At 36.1% G+C, this 11,820-nt stretch overlaps 1 protein-coding gene across 1 annotated transcript; it reads right to left on the reverse strand.

Annotated features, from left to right (window-relative positions):
- Positions 1-5,003: 5,003 nt before the first annotated feature.
- LOC585095 (ubiquitin-conjugating enzyme E2 K) lies at positions 5,004-10,330 on the reverse strand. Its single transcript, XM_784935.5, has 5 exons — positions 10,098-10,330; positions 8,141-8,293; positions 7,038-7,220; positions 6,158-6,286; positions 5,004-5,551 (listed from the first exon to the last, which is right to left on the reverse strand). Exons 1-5 carry the CDS (start codon positions 10,158-10,160, stop codon positions 5,480-5,482), a joined length of 600 nt encoding a protein of 199 aa, XP_790028.2. The 5' UTR covers positions 10,161-10,330; the 3' UTR covers positions 5,004-5,479.
- Between the last annotated feature and the right edge of the window lie 1,490 nt (positions 10,331-11,820).

An 11,820-nucleotide genomic window follows, 5' to 3' on the forward strand; every position in this document is an offset into this window, starting at 1 on the left:
GCTCCCCCTCCTCTCTCTCACTCTTCCTCTATATATCTCCCCTTCTTCCTCTTTTTTTGTCTTTTGCTGCATGTGTACACATGTGTGGTTTGTGAGTGAGTCCCCCCCCCCCTCTCTCTCTCTCTCTCTCTCATCCCTCCCATACATGCAAATAATTATATCCGCACATCACTTCTACATGTACTAACACTAACATTAATAAAAACACAATCGACTATAATAAGTGATCTATTTTTCATATTTTTCAGCTGAGACAAAAAGTCCCAAATGCTTAGAGCTTTTCTTTAATTACATAATTAACAGTGCAATTTGTACACAGTATTTGGTAACAGTATCTTCATCGACAAAATCAAGATCACATGACATCAGACTGACCAGAGACGGAAAGGGGAAAGAGTTAATACAACGTTTCATGAATTAAAATCATCTCTAAAATAAAAAAAATTAAAAAAAACACAGATGCATTGCAAAAGTGGAGCTTCGTCGTTAAAATGAACAAACATCTATTAACTGCTGGTGGTTATTGAATTTCAGATGTTTACTGGAGTAATCATTATTGTGATTAACATGGATCGTGCTGCATTAGGTGTATGATGTTTAAGCAAATGAACTGTTGAATGACTTTGAACACAGGTCGCTCAATTATCTTGGGTGCTACATAGGGCATTTGGTGTTTAGTGTTAAAAGCTGATGTACTAAAAAAAAAAACAGTAAACATACACTCCCTAATGAACCACATTGGCAATATAGGTAGTATGTGTTATTTTTATGAATTAATTCCATTGAAAATGAGTTTAACAACACCATTCATAGTCAGTGTCTAGTGATAGCACATTACAAACTCTATGCCTATCACTAACACCAGTATATCTGGTGTTGAGTATGAAGTTTGTTAACACCATAACTGGGTGGTAATTTCCAAACCTGAAAGCAGCTGCCTTGGGTTAGTGAATTTGTTAGTTTGGCAAATGAAACAAAAAGATTTTACAATTTACTCGCCTCAGCTTCACATCAAAATTACAGCAAACAAGAAGTCAAGGAAAACACTTTCCCATTATCACAACCAAGAGCTTTGCCACATTTGCATTTCAGAAATGTTTGTAATAAGCTTTTCGCTAAGGAAATACATTATTGTAAGTTTAACCAAAATGTCATTTTAAAATTACTAATCCAATTTACTGCCACCGGCACTTTACTACTTGAAAGGCTTGAAATATATTCATGGGATGCTAAATTTAGTATAAGATTAAATACTGGTTACATATATTTCTCAAAAAGATTTAGTTTTGAAAGTAAGAATAAAATATAATGCTAAACAAAGAGTATGTCGGGAGTGTCAGGTGTTATGTACATGTAGGTAATAATGCACTTTAAAGTTATAAATAAACTTTGGATATAATGCTGGTTTCATGTTGTAATGAACAAAATCTCATCACTAAGTGAAGCTGTATTCTTACCATAAGTTGATATAATTTTAAGATGAACAGTGTACCAGTGTATTCAAATCATCAAATATACCACCATTATTACTACCCCTGTTTTTTTCTTGAAAGGTACAAAATAGAAATAAGTACTTTGGGAAATTTTGATGAAGAAAATGGTAACATGGGTATTCCTTTAACAAAAACACAGAAAGGCATTCGCTAGAAGCCCAGGTGTATCCTCAAATAATCGAAAATATGTCCTTTCCTAAATTTTTATACAATCTTTGTTAAACTTAAAAAATTACAAAATAAGATATTATTCTGCAGCTAGGCAGGCCTGGGGGATTCCTTTGACTATATGAACCATGGGTGTGGTTTCTCCATGAACTAAACTTAAATCTACATCTAAACGTACATCTTTCCGTCACATGAGCTGATTGATCCACACTGATAAGTACAGTACACCGTTCCATACTCTAAACCACAAGCTTTCATGAGCACAAAACTTTCGAAAATTTTTACTAGTGGTCAAGATTTAAAAAAAGTTTCATACCACAAAATATGAGAATAGCATGTAGATAGCATTACAGCATGAAGTTTTTTTAATTTCGCAAAACTTTATTGCTGAAAAAGAGTCATCCGTAGCAATTTGCGAAAGTTTCATGCCATGTGGTTTCTGGTTTTCCTCATAGCTAGGAAACAATCTCTGGCATAAAAGATAACTAATCGACACATGACATCTCTGTTTCCATTCTACTTACCGTATACAAAAATTAAATATAACACAAAATAGGCCTTTCTCATCACATTAAGATACAACATGGCTGTCAAAGCTGATCTTGAGTTCAGTAAATGGAATAGTTTTTTTTATAAATAGATTAATTGTTTACTGTGGAGAAGATTGGTAGTTTGATAAGCACAATAAGAAAAACACTAACAAAAAAACTTGCTGGAAGTAAAGTTCCCTCAGAATCGCAACTCGCTTTATACTGCATGTTATGCACGTGTGTAGGAGGGACTACTACATGTAGCACTTTTTTTTTAATTCTTTGGCTCATAACTTAAGTATTGAAGATTTTTTACCAAAATCATTTTAAAGGTAGAGCAAAGATGTTCAAGACTTAAATAAACGTTGTTTGTTGTGAAAATCTCTACTACATCATTATCAGAACTCAAGATTAGCTTTTAATACAGTGTACTATAAAATCAATGAATGAATACATTAATCCATTTGTCTTGGTATTCTAAACTTAAATACCTTGTACACAGACAAGATGGGAGTATATAAAGTGGCGTGTCCAGGGCAAGAATAAACCATAACATTTGGCTTTGTAGGTGTGCCGAGACACGGCTCCACATACTAATCATCAATATCAGACGAGTACAGAATAAAAGATATACACTTTATATAAAAAATGACAGCAACCGAGGAGTTCACTTCTTTGCCTCCAAAGTTTAATTGGCCAAGCATCTACATAATATAATAATCTGAACCAGTACGTCAGTACTGACCTAACAAATTTACACAAAATTTACATCATTTTTCTATTTTTTCTTCTTCTTCTTTTTGACTTTTTTTGTTGGTTGGTTGATTTTCTTTATAAATGATAAGAGATATAAAGCCACCTACCATGTGATGCTTCTAAAAAAATGTCCCTCAGATATAAAATCAATCCCAGGACTATTAAACGCTATCGAGTGGACATCTAAATTTTCCACTCGGTTTCTAGGCTACCTTGTCGTGAGCTGATATTAATACTACCTCACAAGCTGTGATTTCTACATATTTCTGCATTGGAATCAAGCGCAACTTCTACCATACCCAAAATCAAAGTCATTAGGTGGGACCAAGGAACCTACTCAGATACCTTGTAACAGTGCTAGCCTACTTTCCTTCAATGTTACCTCCACACTTTGGTGAAGTTTTAAACATATCTTATGTGGGGAAAATGTAATTATACACGTCTCCATACCTGTTTACCATTAGTTGTGGGTTAATTGATCTAATAGGCATCATTAATGCTTTGGTCACAAAGGTTCGTATGGACGATAATTTCGTACGAATCCTCCTGTGTTTCCATTGTCTTCCTGAATTTCTATTGTCTGAAAATCGTTTGTACGGCATTCGTAGCAGTTCGTTATGGCATTTGTGACCTAGGCTTTAATTTATGTAATAAAATTTGAGAGAAACCAAAGTTGATCAGGGAAGAAAATATTTTCAAGAACTGCAGTCAGTTTTTTAAGTCCTTACCAGACTCTCATTAAAAAATGAAAAGAACATAAACATTTGCATGTACATGTTTCTTAAAAATTTAATATCCTTTCATGATTCAGCTAAAAAATTGTCATGACTGAGACTATGGCAGCTGCAGTGCCTTCTTTTTCCTGGCCAGAATCTACTTCTCTTTTCAATCCCTGAATCACATCAAACCTGCTCATTCTGTCACGGCAGAAAAGGTATTAATTAACGGTGTATTAACCGCACTTTTTTGCCGCCGAAAAAAATTCAAAGTCGGGGGTGCGTCTTATACACGGTACAAATGTCTCCCAGCTCAGTAATCGGTGTGTTGACTCACCACTCGAAAACTAGAACAACACTCAAATTTGTCTGTCATCTTGGTTTGAAAGTAATCTTTCTGATAGATCTCAATATGTAATTTATAATAATAATTCCTCCAATGTTTCTTCTATTACACATGGCGTATCACAAGGTTCTATCCTAGGTCCTCTACTGTTTTTTAATTTACATTAAAGATCTTACACTTTCAATTTTTTTTTTTTTTGAGGGCGAAAAAGAGGGGTGCGGTTAATACACGAGGGCGGTGTATACAACGTTAATTACGGTATGAGGTCTTGGACAGGGCGGGATGCTTGTATGTAACAACAATAAATGGGGAATCCCTATATTGACCCTGATATGATGGTAATGTAATATTGTACAAAGTTACTGAAATCTCATTAATGATCTAAGAAACAAGTTAAAATAAGACCAGCTGTGACAGATTTCATGAGCAATATCTTGATGGTGGCTAATGCAAACAAAAAACATTCTGTATTTCAGTTTGCAGTTTATGCTGTGAGCATTTGCAGTGCATATACCTAAGAACATAGTATGCTATGTAGTGGTGTAGTGATTACTTACCAAGTTTCATTGAGGCGGATTAGTTCAAAATTACCAAATGACCAACAGCATTAATTCCTTTCTAGGGGACCATGTACATGCCTTATGCAAAGACACTGTCTATGTTTAGTATTTCTGGATACACAGCATTTCATGACAAAAATGTAGTGATAAAGGAAATCAAATATCAGTGCTGTCAATTCGAAGATTTGGCCCTGAAATTAACGGCACGGATGAAATAATATATGCACAATGGCCCTGGGGTACAGCGCAGCATTCATCATAAGGTCATGCACAATTGTTTACTTTTCTATTAATTTAACCGTGTCCCACTCCCTATTATCATAAATATCATTTTTGTTATGCTTGTCAGATAAGTACCTAAAATAGCTGATATCCTTCAAAGACCTCCTTGATCACACATCCAAAATCACTGGGATGTTCACAATGAATTTTTGTGGTATAACACAAGTCTGTTCTGGGATTTCAAAATGACTCCCTATTTATAAAAAAAAAGGGAGAAAAGGAGGAAAGGGATAGGATTTCTATGCGAACAAACCTCCCTAATAAATGCATAATCAGGGAAAACCCCTTTTCTAAGCACTTTAAGGTGGCTCCTTAAGGTAGCTGAGCAAACTGTAGTTTTTCTTGAGGAGTGAACACCCCAGGACTGTAACAAGAACGTTACCTCTGCCCGGGTACCATTTAACCCCTTGACTATTAAGTTCTCCCATTCCCCTACATGCTTAATATAAGAACCACCTGGTTCCAGTCCCTAATGGGTTAACAGAGCAACATTCACAACCTCCATCTTTCTCTCTCTCTTACATTTCAGAGAGCACCTCGATTTTCTTATTTTCTAGTTAAATAAGATTAATTACATATAGGAAAAAAGAAGAAGAAAATATACATGAAGATAATAGAAAAGTAACTCTCAACTCATTAGGTTTTCTATGGCTTTTGCTACGTCCCAACACGATGAAGATAATGCTTCCCTTGCACATGTCTGTGAAGAAGGAATAAGGAGGATAGAAGGGTAAAAATAAATGTTGAATTATGGTAAATAGTATCAAAAAGCTGCGTCAGAGAATGGTAGTTGTTGACCGATTTTATAAAAAAAAATTGAAATACAAGGCAATAACTTGCAAGATATTATCAAGTGCTAAAGTCAAAACAATCAAAAATTTGCTCCATGCTGCATGTAACATTTGAGAACCAATATAAACTTACAGTATTTGATTGATCATGAAAGATAATCTCTAATTTTGAGAATGGCATAATGTTTCTGACTAACCCTTTAATCTTTTTTTGCCATTTCAATGAAGACAGCCTGCATCACAATTTTAACTTTTCAAATGTGAATATGTGAAAGTTCAACACCAATTTAACCACTGATATTACACTAATATAAAAGTTTTGTTCTGGTGTAAGAATCTTCCAAACATCTGATTTATATATAATCTATTTTGGGTAAACACATATTTGTAGACTCTAAGTTCCATAGCTCATATCATGGTCATACCATAGTCTACCATCAATATGCATTTCCAACAAGATATGAGAAGTTTCAACAGATTAGAGGAGAAAGGAAGTAAAATACAGATATACTCACTTCTTCAAAACCCATTTCTACAATTTGTTTAACTTTCTGTTCCAATTCTTGATTTTTGGTGTTACCCCCTGCGTAGACTGTTGTCCAATGTTTGGCTGTTCTGATGTATTCATCATGGTCATCCTTGTACTGGACATTGATAAAACAAGAAATGACCAACGGAATATAAGCAATACTTGAATTCAAGGCTGTTTCAGATATGGTGCTGTAAGCTGCCGCAAAAAAGCCACAGTATTTTTAAACGTGTAAATGAAAGGCAACCATGTGTAACAAAGGGCTTTCGCATATTCACTGATCTCTGTGTATAAGATACAGAAATGCAAAGCGCACTACAATTTGCGTCATTAAAAAAAAAGCAGTGGTTTTGCCACATCATATCCAAATAAGCCTTTTGGGTTTAAAACATTCAGAAGTTTAATATCATAGGAATGGACCAAACAAAATATTATGTCAACTGCTTTTAATCCCTCAAAACACATTATTGCCACTTCAGTCTGTAAATGTTCAAATTTATTTGCACAAAGCTTTGCAATGGAAATATCATGAACTGTCAACCAGGTTTCACAGGAACAAATAAGTTCAATTGTAATAAGCAGGGTGAATAATTACAAAATATGGAAAAGGTTTTTTTTTGCACATTTTCCCCCTAGAAATAATGCATCCTTAACCTTTTTCTATATCTTTCATTCATCATGAGTAAAACTGCATTTGGGGAAGGGAGTGACGGAATGGATGAAGTGAGGAGCTTTTGTAAGGGAGGGTTGGGTAAGAGGAGGGCGGTGAGGGTCAGGTGAGGGGGAGATGAGGGGAGGGGAGCAGCAGGTAAGTAGGGAGATGAGGGGAGGGGAGGGGATAAAGGGGATGGGGTTAGGGGGCATACCTGTTTGGCTACTACAGCATCCTGGGGATCGTCAGGCTCTGCATCTGCTAGTAATGCCTGTAATGACAGTAGAACGGTGCGTAGCGTCATGGCCGCTGCCCACTGGTCTTTGAGTATGTCTAAACAGATGGCCCCTGTCACGGAGCTAATGTTCGGATGCCAAATCTTGGTCACAAACTTTACCTGTTAGGGAACAAAAGTTGAATAATAGCCATTCAGTCCAATATGCTCCAGTAGCAACCTGTATACATTGGTAAGCTGTTTTGGGGAAGATCAGTTAGTCAACTCCATCCTCAGAAACATGAAATTCATTTTTTCCTAGTACCTGGTTTTGGCTTAGCCCAGTTGCCCTCTGGTGCTAAAAGCATCGAAGGAATGAATTCATACCAGGTTTCCATTTACTACACCTGAGTGGAGAGTAGCAAATGTAGATTAAAGGTATAGACCAGTTTTGGAAACGCCCCCCTCTCAAAAAAAGAAATGGAAGCTCCTATTACCAATCATGTGAAAGAACATGTTTTGACTAATACGTGATGATACAAATTTTGCCGGGGAACCGCCTACTAATTGATATATTGGTAAATTATCATATCAAGTCGGCCTGGATAGATATCGCAAATGCATTTCAACATTGAACATTTTGGCATATATTTCTGCTTTTATGCAAATTTAGGTTGAAGTATTGCCATCTAAACCTCTGAAGGCTATATTGAATGTATATTTTGCACCCGAAACCCTTGAACCGCAATTTTACTGCTACCGGTCTATATCTTTAATGTCCAGCTAAAAACAGGCTAAGAACATTAGTGCGCCAGCAGGACTCAAACCACAAATCATGTAATCCACAGCCTGGTGAAATAAAGCTTGTTGAGTTCTTCTTCATTACGCACAGCGAGTTGAAGGTGGCGAGGGATGATCCTAGATTTCATGTTGTCGTGGGCAGCGTTGCCTAGGCCACAACCCCTTTAAAATACCTAATTTAGTCTACCAATAACAAATAAAGTTTAAATTGTAATAATGAGTAGTTGATTACATTGGCTAGCTGGCACCTAAATGCAACAATAACAAAAATCGTGAAAGCGAAAAAAATCCATGTCACCTACCTGAGGTGGATTAAAGGGGTACGTCTCTGGGACTTTGATGTGTAACTTGAATCTACCGCCCTGATACGGTGTCTCTGGCGGTCCTATAATCTCTCCTTGAAGCTCCGAGTAATCATCGATTGGAAATTCTATCTTTATTTGATTTTTAATAGCCTGTAAGAGAAAAAAGCAAGATTAAGAAAAACAAAACTTTATCAATATCAATATAATCATTTATCAAGGAGCTGGATTGGTATTCTGAAAAATGTCATCTTTGATTCAAGTGAAAAATATTTCATAGGTCAATACAGATATTTTTGAATTTTGGCACCCATATGGATTAAGAAGATTAAGCCATCACTAAACAGGGACTCTGGGTACCTATTGTCACCGATCTTTGGTCCAGTGATCGCAGGACACCAGGCAGTGCAGCGAAGCAAACATGCGACTCAAACTGATCACTTGCTTGAGAAACTCCACAGGAGTGGATGAAAGTTGACTTATTTTTGATCTGTTATTATTGTATATTGTTGTATGTTGGAAGCTTGTCGAATAAAAATCAATCAATCAATCAAAGCTTGCATAACAAAATTAAGGTTGGTAGAAGCTTTAAAAGTACATGTTATCATTATCCCAAACTGATGAGAGTTTTCTGTATATGTCTATATGAGACATTCAAATAATGAACATAAGTGGGGGGACTCGGGGAGGGGGTGTTTTACATCAAGTCAACACAATCACTTTCACCTCTGTCTTCAAAATAAAATCTCATATAGAATATATGTACATCCTTGAATCTGATGAATTTGAATTCCACCATGGAACCCAAAACATGCAGAACTAATCGGTGTTTGAACTTTGGGTCATAAGTCCCCTTATAAATATGAATTAAGAAAGACAAAACATTGAATATAACAGATTATTAATAATAATATTTTCGAGTTCTTCTTCTTCTTCCATTGGAGTAAATCCCTCTTAACAGAGTATTGTCATACTATACTGGGTTTCCCCTTACTCTTAATATACGAATAGTGCAGTCGGTTCTTAACGTGCAAAGGTAGTGACTCTCTCTACACAGGGCCTCCATTTAAAGTCAGAGGGAGGGAGTGTTTTCCACTTAACATAGCCTGCTTCTATGAAACAAGGGGAGGGGCACGTTAACACACAACGCAGGTTTTGAACAGTCATCCACCTGGGTGGGATTCGAACCTGAGATCTTTGGTTCAACAGGCAGACGCTTTACCAACTGAGCCAACTCGCCTCCTAGGTGATGTGACGGATTTCAAATTGGTTGGATTGTCCTTGTCTACGTCTGTCTGGAATAGGGTTGGTGTAAGATTGGTAGTCTATGTCGAGTTGTCCATTTGTCATTTTGAAGAGGCAGGTAAGACGGTGTGCTTCCCTTCTGTCTTTGAGTGTTACTGTCGGCCAATTTAGTAAGGGCACTCTCTGCCAGAAGTTACGTATATGTATCTTTACATGTAAATACGTTTTAAGGACCCACTGGCACTGCCATACCAAGGACAAATTACCATTACCAAAATGCACTCATAAGAGTCCTATAATAAAGTACAAGTCAACAAGACTACAGAGTACAGTCAACAAATAGTCAAACATAGACATGATCAATAACATGTCTAACTTTTTTTAAATATATTTCACTGTTACTAGTGTTAGTGTTACCACTGGCATTTAAAATAAAAATAAAATTAATAGGCCTAGACCTAGATCTAATATAAAATAGACTAAGGACAGGTCTAGAATGATCATGACACAATTGACAGGTCTATGAGTACGAGTCTACCTTGGTTTTGATTTAATAAATATTGTATTAACAGATAAATTAAGCCCCAAACAGCTTATGAACACTAATTGAACTTCAGCTGAGCTGAGCCTAATCAATCTCTCACACTTCTCAAGACTCAATCAATGCAATGTCAATACAAATTACAATGACAACTCAAAAAAAAAAAAATACCTCATCACTATTCATGACTTCCCTCAGCTCCCTCTGTATTCTGCCTGCAGCAATGTTAGCCATATTTGCTAAGATAATGGAGGGGCTACACCAAAACTTGAAATCTCACTCATCAGTCTACACTTAAACGCCTTCGGTAGAAAACATCATTTAGCTGCCACAGTATTACATAATAACATGACACCATTCATGCTCTGCACTGTGTCATTGCATCCATATACGTACGTACGTAGAACTATTGTGTGCTACACAAAATGGTTTACTGTTGATAGCCGCAGTGAATCGTACCATGGACTACGACTTTGGATGTGCTAATCTGCACGGATGCTAATTTCAGAGTGCTAAACCATCACGGTGTAACTGTACTGCTGAATGTTGAATTGATTTCAATTAAATAATTTTTGAAAAAAGAAAAATAAAGAAAAGGGAAAGAAGAGAATAGATACGGAAAGATGCAGAAATAAATAAATGAGAAGATCATTCGGAGATGAAAAAGAAGAAAGAAAAGAAAAGAAAAGAAAAAAGGAAGGAAAGGACAGGTGAAAGGAAAGGAAAGGAAAGGAAAGCTAGGAAGGTGAAAGGTGAAATGAAAGGAAAGGAAAGGAAAGGAAAGGAAAGCTGAAAGAAAAGGAAATGAAAGGAAAGGAAAGGTGAAATGTGAAAGGAAAGAAAGGAAAGGTGAAAGGAAAGGAAGGAAAGGAAAGGAAAGGAAAGGAAAGGAAAGGAAAGAAAAGGAAAGGAAAGAAAAGGTGAAAGGAAAGGAAATGAAAAGTGAAAGGTGAAGTGAAAGGAAAGGAAAGAAAGGAAAGGTGAAAGGAAAGCCAAATGAAAAGTGAAAGGTGAAGTGAAAGGAAAGGAAAGGAAAGGAAAGGTGAAAGGAAAGGAAAGGTGAAAGGAAAGGAAAGGAAAGGAAAGGTGAAAGATGAAAGGAAAGGAAAGGTGAAAGGAAAGGAAAGGAAAGGAAAGGTGAAAGGAAAGGAAAGGAAAGGTGAAAGGAAAGGAAAGGAAAGGAAAGGTGAAAGATGAAAGGAAAGGAAAGAAAAGGTGAAAGGAAAGGAAAGGTGAAAGATGAAAGATGAAAGGAAAGGAAAGGAAAGGCAAGAAAAGGAAAGCCAAAGGAAAGGAAAGGAATTATAATTTACAAAAAAAAATGTTCATTATAATATGCGTTGTCATGTGAAATTTGGAAACAATTCTGAGACTCGGAAACTTGTTTCGGGCTCTAAGTAAAAGGAAACAGTTTGTTTTTCGTGTTATAACAATTATAATTGGTACCAAAGATCGTACGGGGTAAATTTTTCTCTCTTGGCTCAAAAAAGCAAGCCCTTCCTGACATTACCATGCACTGAATCACGCAATGTTATTTTACTAATTTTTGTGAGAAATCATTTGAAAGAAATTAATGCCAAAGTTATGACATGTAATATATCATTTTACTCTCTTAAAAAAAAGAGCGAATTTTCACTCTATTTTCACTTTCTTGGGAGTGACGTCCATGATCACTTGTTTAGGAGTGAAAATCGATTGATTTTAGAGTCTCTCTAAGAAGAAAAGAGTGAATGTTCACTCTATTTTTACTCTCCAGAGGAGTGACGTCCGTGATTTTGAAAATTCACTCTTTTTTTTTAAAGAGAGTATATACAGGCATGGTCACACGATGCGACCCCTTTAAACAATTAATAAGCCTATGCTGTCTCTCCAAATCTAAAATTTTCACTCACAA

This window comes from Strongylocentrotus purpuratus, unplaced genomic scaffold (assembly GCF_000002235.5).
Source record: "Strongylocentrotus purpuratus isolate Spur 01 unplaced genomic scaffold, Spur_5.0 spur5_scaffold_11, whole genome shotgun sequence".
Lineage (NCBI taxonomy): Eukaryota > Metazoa > Echinodermata > Echinoidea > Camarodonta > Strongylocentrotidae > Strongylocentrotus > Strongylocentrotus purpuratus.